General features: G+C 46.0%; 1 protein-coding gene across 1 annotated transcript in view; it reads left to right on the top strand.

Annotated features, from left to right (window-relative positions):
• Bem46 (abhydrolase domain containing 13-like protein Bem46) overlaps positions 1–15,642 on the top strand; it is a 74,009-nt gene that overhangs the window by 16,586 nt on the left and 41,781 nt on the right. The window contains exon 3 of the mRNA XM_075694870.1: positions 10,280–10,380. Within this exon, the coding sequence (XP_075550985.1) occupies positions 10,280–10,380 (101 nt within the window). The remainder of the gene's footprint in view (positions 1–10,279; positions 10,381–15,642) is intronic.

A 15,642-nucleotide genomic window follows, 5' to 3' on the forward strand; every position in this document is an offset into this window, starting at 1 on the left:
TTCTGGGGTGAAATGGTGAACCCATGTTTCAGCACATGTCATGATGCGATTCAGAAAATCCCGGCCTTCCCTTTCATAGCGTTCCTTCGGTTCTCTACAGACTTCAAGTCTTCTGTGTCTGTCAAAAGCAGACAGGTGCTTCGGCACCCATCTAGAAGGGGTGTGCGGTAGCATGATTAAACGACGGGACAAAAGAAGACACACAGGGACAACCACACCCTGTGTGTCCTTGTGTGTCTTCTTTTGTCGCGCTACCGTACACCCCTTCAATATGCATTACCAACAAGCCCACATTGCAACCTTTGGGACCCAGTGTGCACTCACTTTTCAGTACAACAAATGATCCTGAATTAGTGTGGTCACTGTTCCTAACAACAGATTACACACCCTTACAATTTCACGACAGGTTATGCGACAATGGTCCACGATCAGCTGCTCCAAGCGCTGAATGTTCTCCGGAATAATTACCGTGTGATCCACCATGGCCAGGGTCGTCAGTAATAGAGATACGGCCATCTTTGAAACCCTTACACCATTGAAATGTCTTACTGCAACTGAGTGTCTCATCACCGTACTGAGCCTGAAGTCCTCTGTAAATTTCAGCAGTGTCGTTGAGCGGAAATACGGGCGGGAAGAAACGCAGTGGACAGGACAGACGCTCACTTACAACTGAAGTTTAATGAAAGGTTTTCCAGGGAGCGGAGGGCAGCACATGCGCAGTTGAAAGGCTGATACAAAGCTCAAGCTTAATCACATGCAAAAATTCTAACGTCCAAGGAGATATCTAATTTCTTTATCCGTCAAGGCAACTGACGGGACACTGACACATGTGGCAGATTGTGCGTATATCTGGCCAGCCTCAATAATTTCTCTTGCCAGTCTGTCATTGGACATGTTTAAAATGGATGCATTTCTAAATAGCAGAGTGCAACCACAATCTTTATCTGTGCTTGAGCTTTGTATCAGCCTTTTGACTGCATATGCGCTGCCCTTCGCTCCCTGGAAAACCTTTCATTGAACTTCAGTTGTGAGTGAGCGTCTGTCCTGTCCACTCAGTTTCTTCCCGCCCATATTTCTGCTCAACGACACTACATGATGCACCAACTGGCTCAGCAGTCTGCGCTTCTAAATTTCAGCAGGTTTTATGCCCTCGTTCACTAAAAACTTCATCGCAACACGCTGTTCCATGTAGACGTTCACACTCTTGTCCGCCATCTTGAAAACAGTCTAGCCAGAAGTGCGTGAAATGAGCGCCGTCTACCAGTAACAGAACAGAGGTGCCAGTTTCTACTGCATACAAAACCTCCAGCCTAGGTTTCCATATAAACCTGGAAAAAAAAAAACAAGTTCCGGATTGAGTTGGACAACCCTCGTACATGGCAGGAGAGCGGCAGAGAGGACAGGCGATGCTATAAACATGTTTGGACCTTTCCATCACGTTGCCCCAATGCCCTCTAGAGTGCTGTAATTACCCGCCGCAGTGACTTAGCGGCCATGGTATTGCGCTGCTAAGTACAAGGTTGCGGTATTAAATCCCGGCGACCACAGCAGCTGCATTTCGATAGGGGCGAAATGCAAAAACGTTACTAGGTGTATCTCATAATCAAATCATGCTTTTTGCATGTAAGACTCCAGAATTCAATTCAAAGTACTGTAAATATCCATGAGATCCCACCCCCCTTTTTCCAATTACATTGCTGGAGCTGTAGCACTTGCTTTTGTACTCACCTGCAACAGTCCAAAGGGGAGTGAAGGTGTGGTAGAGGAGGCAGAGAGTGGGCAGAACCGACGCAGTCACAAAATGAGAGAACAACGGCCTTGCCACTTTTCGCTTCTTTACTAAGCGTGGGAGAGAGAGAAAAGGTGACGCAAGAAGGCAAGGAAACGCTACTGCTAGACACAGCAGTAGTTGCAGACTAACTGGATAAATTTCAATTTAAGGTACGATAGGGTACGTTTCTGTTATTCCTAAAAAATGAACACTGCGCAGACTTGTAAAGTGGGTCAGCTGAAGTAGGGCAAGCAGATGCAAAGCTGCTTAAAAGCATTGCGGCACCTAGACAACACTACAGAAGCGAGTGGCTGTCCATCATATCAACACTTCTGTACCTGTTGCAGTAGCTTTGTAGTTATGGAGTTGCTAGAGGTCATGGGATTGATCCTGGCTGCAGTGGCCACATTTTGACAGGGGCAAAATGCAAAAATACTCGTACGCTTCTAATTAGGTGCACGTTAAAGAATCACAGGCGGTCGAAATTAATCCGGACTCCCCCACTGCCATGTGCCTCATAATCAGATTGTGGATTCAGGACGTTAAGCGCCATAATTTAACTATAGTATAACACTTCTGTCAAGGTGCGATATGGTGTGTGAGGCAATGACAGTACTGATATTCTCGTAGGCTATAAACAATGGCATACAATAACGCCTGAAGCAAATATGTCTCGCTGTGTGTTCTGTGTACTATGTAGACAACAGAAGGCGCGTACACAAGTAACATTTGAGATCAACTCACCACTCGTATTGCACTCAATGCTGATGAACTGAAACATTCGCTGTAAACATCACCGCCATTTATCATCAATCAACACAAATAGCACAGAGAGCTTCGCTTACATTGATTTGAATGGTGCGTGGGATCCACATAATTTTTTTATCCTGGGCATTGTGCGCATTTTAAGAGTTGGCAGAAAAGGGGACTCATGTAGGTTGGAATAAGAACTTAGTTTAGTAAAATCAGACTTGTAAATCTTATGCGAACCACCTCATATTTTTTTAAATTTCTTTCTGTTCGCTGTTATTGCAGCCATGCAACCTTACTTGCTATATGTTGCAGTATACTGTGTATGAACTGTAATCGTTGCCGTACTGTATACCTTACTCAAAGGGGTCTGGAATCACCCCTTGAGCTTGGTGAAAAGGCATAGTCTTCGGATAGCATACATTGTTGTGAACATCTCAGCCAAATTGCAAGTCGTACACGGCACATGGCGCTCCCAAGTAAAGCGCAAAGTCACCTTTTTCTCAAACACACTCTTCTTGAATGAGGCTGCCTCCTCACCCGCTTCGAAGCTACCGATGGCTTGCATACATCTTCATATGCAAGATTCCCGTAGACAACTGCTATTCTCTCATAGCTAACGTCAATAAAAAATGGTGTTTTGATCAGTGCACTTTTTTTTATTTGCACTGTGTCTATTTATAGACGTAGTTTAATAAGCAGGCTAAAGCAAGCCAGAATGTGTGTTTCGAATTTCAATATGGCGAGTCTCTGAAGCCGACTACTGTCTGCTCACGCTCGGCAGCGGCCACCTGCATAGAAACTAAACTTTGTCCACCTTGCTTATGGGTATGACAGCTGTTGGGTTTCACTCATTTAAATTTTTAATGCTAAAGCTAGCCGTGAACCACGAGAAACATGAGGTCCCACCACATGCACACTTACTGGTACGTGCCAACTCGGGGAGACCCCTGGCAGGTATCGCCTCACACGGAGCAGCGCTTCAAAATGTGCAGTGTGCATGTGGCTACCATCTGTCGGCCAAGCTGCTGCAGGACAAAGACGCCATCTGTCATGGCCAGACTGAAGCACATTAGCATGAGCACGCACTCCCGCCCTGATGTGCACATAGCAAGCGTTGCACACAGTTGCATGTAGCTGCATCTGCTACGAAGTGCACCACGGCTGCTGTGGTGGGCTGCGACGAGCCCACTTACTGCGGCTCGCCGAGAACAAACTTGCGCGCCTGGCGACATGGCTCCAGCCACATGGCAAGCCAGCCCGAGCACCAACATCCAACTGGAACAGGTCGTCTGCTTCTCAAATTGCACACTTCTGAGGTGTGTTGCCACCGTGGCTGAAGCTCAATATTATTACGATATCATTGAGCGATGGCTCAAGAGACGAGCCGCCGCGAGAATGACGAAGTTGGTCAGTGCCCTTGGCACCAGCGAGTGTCAGCCTGGCTGCCTGGCTCCAGTGTAAATAGCATGTAAATAGCATCTTTCGTCTGTGTCTTTCCACACGTAACAATATGTTAGGAATCCTCTCAACGCAAGTCCACAGTGTGGCATCCATCGCTTAGCCAATGTGGGTACTGCTGGCGTACTCGCACGAGCAAAATAAAGATTGTTTCTTTCGACCCTTGGAAATTGAGTGGTTGCTGTAGAGATAACTGTGAAAAGAAATGTGCTACTTGCCACTCGGTGCAAGAGTACCGAGCCATGCTTAGCTGTCTCGTACACTGTAGCACAGTAAATGGATGGGACTCCGTGGACTTAATCTTAAGTTGAGAGGTAACCTCTGAGTTTGGCGTATCATAGCCAACAGAATTGGTAGTGGTGGCACCTACATGAACATCCAAAATGAACTGTGACATTCAGTAGGCGGAGCGTTGTAGTCCAGGATACTTTGTGCATATGAAGGGAAAAGGCTGTGTCTGCACTAATCCTTGAACAGAAGCAGCAGACCACACACTTTTGATTTTGCACTTGCAACAAACTTGAAGAACCGCAGTTTTGGCCTGAAGCCTTCTTGGTCCTTGTACAGGTCATGATTGAGCTGTGCGTCTCCTTTCAGCTTGTCAGTGAGCTTATTCTGTGGTCCACTAGGTCTACGTGAAAGGCCAATTTACCCGCGACTGGATAGTAGTGACTCGGGATGATCCTTCTGTGTAAGAAATTCTTTTCCTTCCTTAAGCTTCCTCAGCTCGGCCACCGAATTACCGTATGATATGTCATGTCTATGAGCTTGGATTCCGTTGCCTTTTAGAAATTTATGGAAGTGGCAGTGATTGAGCCCATGCCATAGAGTTTCTCACTGTAACACCTAGAGGGAAATCTGGCGCCACCGTCTATGGGAGTTTCTTAAGGGGGCACCGTGCCATCATGGGAATGACAGTATATGTGTCTGCGAGGCTTGTGTTGGCTGGTGTTGTAAGAGGCTTCGTCTAAAACGTGGATATGGCTACACAAATAACGCGTTCTCAAAGTAAAATCTTCATAAAATGTTTCCATTCGCGCATATTACATCTTTATTCATCTACGGTGCATGTCCAAGCGAAGGAAAGCAAGAACAGACAACAAACTGTTTCAAAGCGAGCGCGAACCTTGTCGTCTGTCTTCCAACTTTAGCAGCCTGCTGATACTTTTTACGTGACATATAATCGTACACGTTATAACAAGCTCTCATAGTTAAACAAAACATGTTTTTGCGTAATAATAAAACCAAAACAGCTTTTCACGTGCGGTTTTAGTAGAAAATGAATCATTGTGACAGACGGAACGGTGCTTGCCAAGCGCGTCTTCAAGGTGTCCTGTCTCTCCGAGAATGATACCAATCCGAAGTCACAATATACCGGCATTCCCATGCATACCACAGCGCAGCAGCGCCAGATTTCCCTCTAGGTAATGTAGTGAGAAACTCTATGGCCCATGTGACCTCATAACATTAGAAGCTGAAACAACAAGTTTCAGAACACAGCACATGCCAAGAGTGATTTTTTAAATCCGGGCATCTTTTCCCCCCATCAATTGTAACAGATTTTAGTTTGCCCTACTACAAACTGTATGCGAACCATCTTTTTTAATTCTTTAAGGATGTATTTGCCTGTTATTGTGCCATGCACTCTATGGACTGAAGAAAGGAGCTTATACTAAAGGCACGGGTGATAAGCTGGCAAATGCTCTCTGAGCATGCCGTGCCTGGGCGAAGTCAGCAAAGCTTTGTCACATCTTCTGACTAATCAGTCGCATGAGGCTCCCGATTCATCAGCGCTAGCTTAGATGAGGTGCTGTCGTGGCGTGATCCATAACTGCAGTGTAGCTGGCTCCAAGAAAGAAGAAGTGCGATAGCACACGGTTTTGTGGAGAACCGTGCATGCAGGCACAGGGGTGGCTCTGCGGCGGAACATAGTCTGCCTGCAGTCCCGCCATCATCGGTTTGGCTGCCGCTGCCAGTGGGCTGGTCGAAAGGGCGCCGAAGGCCGTAGTTTGGAGAACCCTGGTCTAGCCCGTGCACATAGTCTTGGGCTCCATTGTCGATAAGCCACTCGTACAAACATGTCAGCATAGTGACAAATTCTCGCAACGGTTTGCCACGTGCCACAGTGCCAGTCAGTTACAAATTTCTTGTCACAGCTGCATGGTGTTGGTTGTTATTATTGGTGTGCATCGAATAGGGATTTATGAGACTGAATTGAATACGAATCAAATAGTCCCAGAGGCAAATCAAATGGAACATTGAATACATTTCGACTAGTGAATAGTCATTATCACAATTAATATAAAACGATGCTCACATTCCAGTATTCTTAATGTTAGCAAGTTTCTTTCATTACATAGTATGTTATGAAGCATTGTTTATGAAAAGCACAAATGGAGCATTAAAGAAGCAAACAAGCAATTTCTTCACATGCGCAGGGCTCTCTTCAGAGAGCGCGAATGATCGCTGTGCTGCCTGTAATATTAATGGCCACCCGAGTGACGCAGCCTCTATGCAAGCTCTTGTGTTTTATGTCTATACAGTGCAACCTCGTTAAATCGTAGTTGGCCGGAGCTCTGAAAACGTATGTACTAAACAGCAGTAGTACTTAACCAAAATAGCGTGAGATGGCCCACTTACCTGTCAAAACTGGAACTTTTGAGAGAGTGCAATAAAAGCGTAGAAAACATGCTGTATTTATTCAGTTCGCATGACAAAAGCCAGTTATTTTCGTTTGATGCCACCACGGCCTAGCAGCGACGACAGCAGCCTCAAGCTCCCTTAAGCTGCAAGCCGGTTTTTCCGCTGGCCCCTCTTCTCGGCAAACAACACCCGCATTGGGCTGACGTAACACACAGCTTCTGCCATTGACGGGCCTGAATGCCCATGCTGTCACTTTCCGTGTCATCCTCATCACTGTCATTAGGCGACACTTCGGCCATAACAGAGGCAACGATGGCAAAATGTTGAACCTTGAAAAGTTCAACCTCCTAGCCGACATCTTTTCATGGTCCCAGCAGCACTGCCGATCGTCTTCTCCCTCGCATTCCAAATGCCCCAAACCATAGTCAGCGGTAGATCCCTCTCGTGTGCCAGCACCGACTTCAGGACACGTTCGATTGCACAAATGATGTCCAATTTGTCTTTTGTGCTGAGCACCCAGTTTTTGTTTGAGCTTCGCCATGACGTGAGTCCCAGCTTGCATGACACGACAACACAGGCCACCACTAGCCAGCCACAGCACTCTTGGTCAACGTTGAAATGAGGTTGGCAGTAATGATGCTTCATTCTTCCAAGTACCTTCTGCGTTTGCACTTGGAGGCCATTCTGATCTCTGAGGCTCGTTCTTCTGCCTCACCAACCTACCGCTGTGATTGCACTACGAAAAGTGCATACACTGTGTGTTAACCGATGCGTACGCAATAAGTTGGTACAGTTTATGCGCATACAAAACGCATTATGTTCAATGGCTGTTGAGTCGGGTATTTGACTTTACTACTTCTATAAGGAAACTACTGTTTAAGCGGGTACAGTTTAATGAGGTTTTACTGTACTATGCCGGCATTGTTGAAAATTTACTCTACTTCTTCTCCCATTGTATATTTATTTGGGTGCAGTCTTGTTTGAAAATATTCAAAAACTATAAGAAAAATATTGGCACTTACTAATAGTTTCTATTCAATTTTAAGACAGACTGAAATAGGATACTTTTTGATTCGTTATTTGAAAGTTTTGAATATTCGAAGTTGTTATGCCTAACCAGCACTGCTTTATGGGTTGCGGCAACCAAAGTTACAGTTTCATGTGAAGTTGGCAAAGGTCTTCTCCCAGTGGCTGTTTGAAAGTGGAACCTTGCCAACAACATCACTGATTGTGGGCGCCAACCTGAACGCTCCCAAACATCTTCAACGTTGCGCAAGTGGGTGACGTCCAAAACTTCAGTGTCATCTTATATTAGGGTTGTACAAGTACCGAATAGTAGATTTCGAATTGAATACCACATCAAATTAAGGAAAAAGCCAAATATCGAATTAAATATCAAATATCAGAAAATTTAACGAAAACGTTTAAATTACTGCCAGGTTTTGTGCATGCTGAGGAGGCTAATCATGCTACTTAACAAGAATCCTGCTAGCTATCATTAACTTGGGTATCTATGAATCAAGATGCATAGCTTGCTCTACTCTTAATAAAGGGCTCACCAAATTAGTATGCCAGCACTGATAACAACTCAGTTCGCATACGAAGGTCTGGAAAATATATTTTATTGATGCAATGTCTGTTAAATAGGACCAAGTGCGTTTTTGCTTCTGAAGCTGAAAAAACAGCGAAGTTGTCCTAAATACTAATGGGATTTTCGGTTTAATAGCGGACCATGCTGTGTTTCAAGGCAATCTTCTATTGTTTATAAAGTGCTGCTTTCCAGTTTTTTGCTCAAAACAGGAGGGCTTTACCATCTTTATGGCAGGTGGTTTCTGTGGGTCATTTGTCAGCTCGTTACAAGACCAATCTGCATTACAGACAAAAGCAGGGAATGTGCATCATGTCACTTGGCGCTGCTCCGCGCGGTCATTGACACCACACGTGTCGACCGTGGTTGGTGCCGACGGTAAAAAGTTCTGAAATTGGCAGACCCACAGCAAGGTGGCACAACATGACCCCTTTTTTGTCTGCAGTCTGTATAATGCATCTATAGCCGAGGGTCAACGCGCTTTTGCAGGATATTTTAGAGCCAGTCATGTAACTCCTAAGCTAGTCTTGTGACAGGTCACTTGAAGCTATGAAAAGAGACCATTGTGCACCTACGAACAGCATTCGGAACGAGGAGCCACCGCATAGTATTTCGCAAAAATGGCAGCTGTGAACATGTAGCGGTTATCCCATGCACTCGCTTTTGTTGGCGAAGCTGTTTATCAGCCTTCGGAGGGCCATGTAACTACCCACTGTGAATAGATCTGCGTTGATCTGGTAAACGTAACCTCAGTTGCTGACACCCAACAGCACAGCTCCAATTAGCCTAACAGGCTAGGCAGTGTGGCCAATGGTGCGGCCGTGATGAAAGTTCGCCACTGGACATAATGATAATGGACTGCAAACTGTCACGGAAAGCTCGTCGCTAATTTGTTCCTGTAGGTGGCCCATTGGTGGTCGGTCGCAAAAGCACATGCGTGGGTTAGATTGATGGCCGTCAAAGTGGTGTTCGGGTTTGCAGTCAAACAGCCTGCAACTACCGCAAGCATGCATGCCTAGTTCGTCTGTCTGCTCGCATGTTTCAGTCGGTATCCTCAACCTAGATTAACCTTGCACCGATAGAGATTGCGCTTTGTAAGAACAATGCACATGTCAAGGCAGCAAGCACAGCCGTGTCATTTGCCGACGGTACCAATATTTGAAAAATCGAATATTCGAGCATTAGCTCAGCCCTATTTTATATTGGTTCAGTAGAGAGTGGCGCCCCGCCACTCTCTCTACATGGGCATGTAGGAAAAGACTGCTTTCATAGGTGAGGAGATCTCCTAATTATATTGGGCATGTCAGAAAAATCTAGCAGCATTTCTAGTTCGACTTGTCATTGCATGCTGTTCTCCAGCACCGAAAAATTGCCTCGTGATTGTAGAGGAACTTGTGGCAGTGTGACTAACGCCTCCAAAGTGGACGAAGAAGAAGGTGGGCTCATATGCAGAGAGCATGAGAATAGAAAACGCTAGCGCGCTCGACCTGAGTGGCCGCTCTGTCAGCTGCTTCTGAGATCCCGCTGCACCGTGGCTGGCCGGCCTAAATAAATCGTGGCCACGCCCGCTACCACTTCACGCCACCTCCCACACATTTATGACCTGAGCGACCGAGCTCAGCCTTGCCAGGGTCAACCCACAGATTCATTGTTGCCTTGTCTTTTCTTTCAGCCGTGTCAATAGCAGTGCGACTTGCTCACCAAAACTGCAACTGTTGATCACTCATGTTTTTAAATTTGTTTATATTGAATAGTTTAAAAGTGTTGAATGGGTAATATTTAAAACATGCTGTCAATGGCGTCTTGTTGCGTGCAGTCAGCAAAGCCATAGCCTTCGAAATTAGCCTTTGGACACCATCCATACAGAAATTTGAAACAAAGCAAATGCTGAATAGTGTAGTGTTTGACCAGATATGGGAAAATATAGAATATATTTGCACATGCCGGGGCTTTAAGGGAATAAAGCATTTAACTGCAAGTACAGCACCAGTTTTGCCCAATTCTTTTGACCTCTGTACTGCTGGTTGTGTTCTGAGAAGCCAATTGGTGGCGTGACATTGCTGCAGGCTGCCGAATGTAGGTGGCCTCTTCCACCGCTGTGGATGCAACATTCTGCTGCTCGAGTACCGGGGCTACGGTCGCAGCGAGGGCACTCCCAGTGAGGAAGGTCAGTACTGTCCAACAGTTGCTTTATCCCGAGAAATTCCCGTGCCACATTGTGTCAGCTTGGAGCAGCAAGGAAGACATTTGAGCTGGCACGTCTGTGCTTGTTCTCCAGAGTTTACAGTAGCAGATACTCTATGCAGAAAGGCCAAGGAAACGTAAGTATATTTGCCGTTTATAAGAAATTTCTACGACTGTCAAGTAGGTTTGTCACTCTTGACCACAGGTGTCAGGGCCACGCCAGCCCAGGTCCTCTGAAGACAAACTGTTACTATTCTGTTGTTGTTTTGCATTTCTAATATTTCAATCTGAGAAGGCTTAAAGGGATACTAAACTTTACTATGAAGTCAAGTTAAAGTGATAAAGCAATGCTCTAGAACGTCTAAGGTATCAATATAATTGCGAACAGACCTTTAATAACCGAGAAATTGAGGTAAATGTATGAAACGATTTGAGACCCCCCCAGCGATATTCCGATACTAGCCCGATTACGAAGGCACTCCTCTTCACAATTTATGTAACTAGTACTCAACTACTCATATTAAAAACATCATTTCATTAGGTTATACAACGGAAAAAAATGCTACTTGTCTGCTTCTATTTGATTCTAAGAAAAAATAACATTTTGACGTGAGCCTTCAGTAGTATGGGTGGTCGAAATGTTTTGTTTTTCTCTCGACTCTGTGCGCTCAACTCTGCGCCGCGCGCGCTTTGGAGTTTCAGTTGTTTCGTTATCACGTCGTGCTGTACTGGTTCTGCTGGCTCGTGAAACTTGCATTTGGAACAAGCAGTGAGAATGCCACGTCCGTGTGATGCCATGGGATGCGCGAACGGTCCGCGGAACTTGGCCAAGGGCAGTTGCAGCAGCGAATACAACTTTACGTGTCAATGTGTGGCAACGAGTGAACCTCTTCGTTCGAAGTGGTTAAGTGCCGTACTTCTGCCACAGCGCGTTGGCAAAGAGCCGAAAAATCGCAACGTGCTCGCTGCGCTTTCGTCCAGAGGATTACGAGTCCAACGCCGACTCACTGAAGTCGTGTGGAGTGCATTTCAAAGCAATGCTTTCCAGTAGTGCTGTTTTGTCGGTGTTGCCTGCATTCTCCGAAGCGCAAGAACAACTGCAGGTGTAAGGCGGGGCGGTGAGTGCGGCATTTGGTTTTCACGAAGCAAAAGCTAAAGATGTGCCGATATTTACGGCCATGACATAAAGTTGCCGTCGTAGTAGTACACAACGATGCCGGCAGCGCGAGCCCTCAGCAGCAGGTCACGTTCATCAGTGCTTAAATCGCTGAAGCCGAGCCCTGCATCGCGAGCCAATGTGTCGTTGTCAGGGTCGTCCATTGCAACGAGCATCAAAGTTGGCGTCATAAAATAACGAACCAGCTTATCGCGCGCTTTCCCTTCCGCTAGCCACCATAGTTCCGCTTTTGCACTGCTGTCGGCTCTGTCTTGGCTCTGTTTCTGGCCGCGCGTTTGCGTTTTGCACAGAAAAACCGTAGCACCATCTGCGGGCCCCGTTTTACTCGCCATCAGCGCAACGTCACTGTGAGACCATGACGTCACCACTCCTCGATTGGAGGGCGGGCGATTTGAACTGTGCTAGAGGTACGCGGATGCTTCAGAACGCATTTTCTCTTTAAGTAAGTCTCTTTGCATGAAACAAATGTTTCGAGGTTTCTGGGATGGTATTTCAATAGTTTACATTGACTTAATATTAACCTTTAGTGTCCCTTTAATGTAAAAGGCAGGCGCTGTCGGTGTTTTGTTTCATCACATTTGTTTGTGGGGTGCCATTCTGAAAATTGCAAGGAATAAGTTTGTAAAGAATGTAAGACAAAGTATGAGCAACTTTAGTGATATTATACGATCATATAGAAAATGCAGGGCTCGGGGTTAATTTCTCGGCCGCAGACACTGGCGCTGACATGTACGTCGACACCGGATTTTCCGCAACACGGGGCCCTTAGCGCTGTCACGTTAGAAAGGGCCCTCGGGGCATTAAAGGGACGCTAGAAAAAAACACTAAATCAGTTTAGACAGATAAGGTATTCTTTGAAAGCTCTATATTCAGTACTTTTGCTGCTTTGATTATTAGAAGAGAAATTAAAGGTCCAAGTTCAGTCCTTATTTTTTTTTTTCTTTTTTTTCTGTGCTGGTACGTCAGTGTGATGTCGCAAATTTTAAGCATTTTTCCATCCTAGTGTATCAGGTACATAAGCTGAAGCGATAAGTGCCTGTGTGTGGCATCTTCGGCACATGCTCACCACTTTTGTGCCTTTTCCTGTACTGGGTATAAAACGAGCACGAATAAACACTTGGGTGTCTTTGTTTGCTGAGAATTGGTCCAGGCTGTTACTCTGTTGACGCTACTAATGATGCATGGTGTCAGAAGTCACGACCATAGTGCTCGGGCACGGTAAAGAGGCATGGAACTTCTGAAGCCACCGGAACCGCAACACTGCACCGGCGAAATCAGTAAGCAGTGGAAGCTTTTCAAACAAAAGTTCGAACTTTTTTTTGGTTGCCTCCGAGCCCGACAAGAAGCCTCGACCGGATGCCCCAAAGATTACTGCTAACCGTAGCAGGCGACGACACACTGGAAATTTACAACTTTACCTTCGGGGATGATGAGAGCCGGGAAAGTTACACAACTGTCATCGCCAAGTTCGACACCTACTGTGCGGAATAGCTGAATGAAGTGCACGAGTGCTACCTGTTTAGGCAAAGCATCCAAGCTCAACATGAGCCGGTCTAACAGTTTGTCAGAGAGCTCAGGAAGATGTCTCGTTCCTGCAACTTTGGCACCATGGCAGAGTCGTTCGTACGTGACCAAATAGTCTTTGGTACAAATGATGACAGAGTAAGGCAAAAGCTGCTGCAGGATAAGAAACTGACCTTGGCTAAAGCGGAAGAAGTCTGCAAGGCTGCGGAAATTACTGCCGTGCAAAGCGAAATCTGGTCTCGAGAACAGAGACAGATTGACGCTGTCAAACTATGGCTCCATACGAAGCAGCAGCAGTGCGATGAACAGCCTGCAATGTTCAAGTGCCGCAGGTGTGGATGTGCGTACGGTCCACGAAGCTGCCCTGCATTTGGCAAAGTGTGCAGAAAATTCCAAGGGCAGAATCATTTTGTTGTCCGTTGCAAGGTGAATAGACAAGTTCGGGAAGTGAGGAGCACCGAAGATAGCGAAGCGGAATTTGACATCCTTGATGTATCTCTCAACAGCATAGGAAGATTTTGTGACCGTGACTGGGTGGTCAGAGCGCAAGTTGCGGACACGGCACGAGACTTCAAAGTTGACACAAGATCACCAGCCAACCTCGTGCCATTCTCTGCCTACAAAGAGATGCAGCCGAGGGTATCCTTGGCTAGAAGCAACTGTATCCTACGATCTTGCAATGGAGGAATCATCAAGCATATCGGAGTCATGACTACCACGGTTGCCATCGGAAGCAAGACGGCAAAGATTAATTTCTTCGTCGTGAAGAAGAACCGACATGCCATACTTGGACTGCGAGCCAGCGAACTGCTTGACCTGTTCTCGCGCACTGTAAACGACGTCGGAATAAGCAGCAGCGAGTCAGTTGTCCAACAGTTTCGACGACTTTTTTTTTCTGGGAGTGGATGTATCAAGCGACCATACCACATAGTTCTTCGAGAAGGTGCGGTGCCAGTTGTTCAGACGGCTCACAGTGTGCCCCTTTCCTTGAAGGAGCCTCTGCATGAAGAACTTGCCCGCATGGTCAAAGCCAGCATTATAGCCAAGCAAGACGAGCCGACAGACTGGGTGAGTCCTCTAGTGATTGTCAGAAAAAAAAGGACGGAGAACTACGGTTATGCATGGACCCGAGGAAAATTAATGACAGCCTCAAGCACGAGCACTATGAGATGCCACGTCGAGAAGCTATCGAATCGGAACTAGCTGGAGCACGTTTTTTTACGTGGCTTGACGCCAGCTCGGGGTTTCACCAGATAGCTCTGCATGATGAAACATCAACAGTTTGTACGTTCATGACTCCCTTTGGTCGTTACCGCTTTTTGAGGCTGCCCTTCGGTGTAGCCCCCGCGCCAGAAGTGTTTCAAAAGGCTCTTAGCAAAATATCCGAGACACTGCCAGGAGTGCAAGTGTACATTGACAACGTCATCGTGTGGGGTGCCACAATAGCCGACGACTCCTATCATTCTCAGACACCAGGCCCACTAGAACAAAACATAGTATATACTTGAAAGAGTATAGATTCCACAATGATACATTTAAGTTCTCATTTTTCCCACGGTCAATAACAGAATGGAATGCAGTACCTGAACACGTCGTTGGTAGTAGTTAAACTGATATGTTTGTCTCAAGACTAGTCAATTATATTTCTATACTGCCTTAGCTTAAAAAATTAAATGTATGTATCGGTGTTTCTCATGTCAGTAATTGTTCGTGGTAAGTTTTCTTTTTTTTTTAAATGTGTTTATAGTGCTATTAATACCTTTGTGTATACGTATTGCATACATTAACAGGGCTTGCAGGAAAGTGTCTGTACTGCCTTTATTCTTTGTCAACAGTACTTGAAATTGTTGTTAACAGAAACTGTTAACCATGCTTGGTACCACTTTCACAGTTGTATTTGTGTGCTGACCCTGCTACAGCCTTATTTATAAGGCTAGCAGTATGTATTAAGTAAATAAATATATAATAAGACAAGAGCACGATGAGAGGTTACGAGCGGTACTAGAAGCAGCACAGAAAGCTGGCCTAACGTTTAATGCAGACAAGTGCAGCATTGGCATGCGCAAGGCTTGTTTTCTTGGCGGCGTTATTGCGGCAGACGGCATAAGCCCAAATCCCAACCTGCTCACCTGTCTGCTAAGTGTGCCCCCGCCAACTGACAAGCAAGCAGTGCAGCACATGCTCGATGTCGTAAACTATTTGTCGAAGTTCCTGCCATCAATTACAGACGGAACGAAACTGCTTCGCGACTTGATAAAGAAAGACCGTACTTTTGAGTGGACGGAAAACCATGCTAAAGAATGGAAAATGATTTGTGACAGTCTGAGCAAAGGTCCTGTGCTGGCGATTTTCAATCCTAAACGGATTACGAAGGTAACATCCGATGCTTCGCAAAATGGAATAGGCTCGGCTCCCTGGCAGCTTTACAAGGATTCTTGGAAGCCCATCGCTTATGCCTCGCACGTCTTAACCAAAGGGCAGCGTAGATATTCACAGACAGAAAAAGAGGCTATGGCTGTTGTCTTCGGGCGCGAAAAGTTTCAC

This window comes from Dermacentor variabilis, chromosome 6, assembly GCF_050947875.1.
Source record: "Dermacentor variabilis isolate Ectoservices chromosome 6, ASM5094787v1, whole genome shotgun sequence".
Classification (NCBI taxonomy): Eukaryota; Metazoa; Arthropoda; class Arachnida; order Ixodida; family Ixodidae; genus Dermacentor; species Dermacentor variabilis.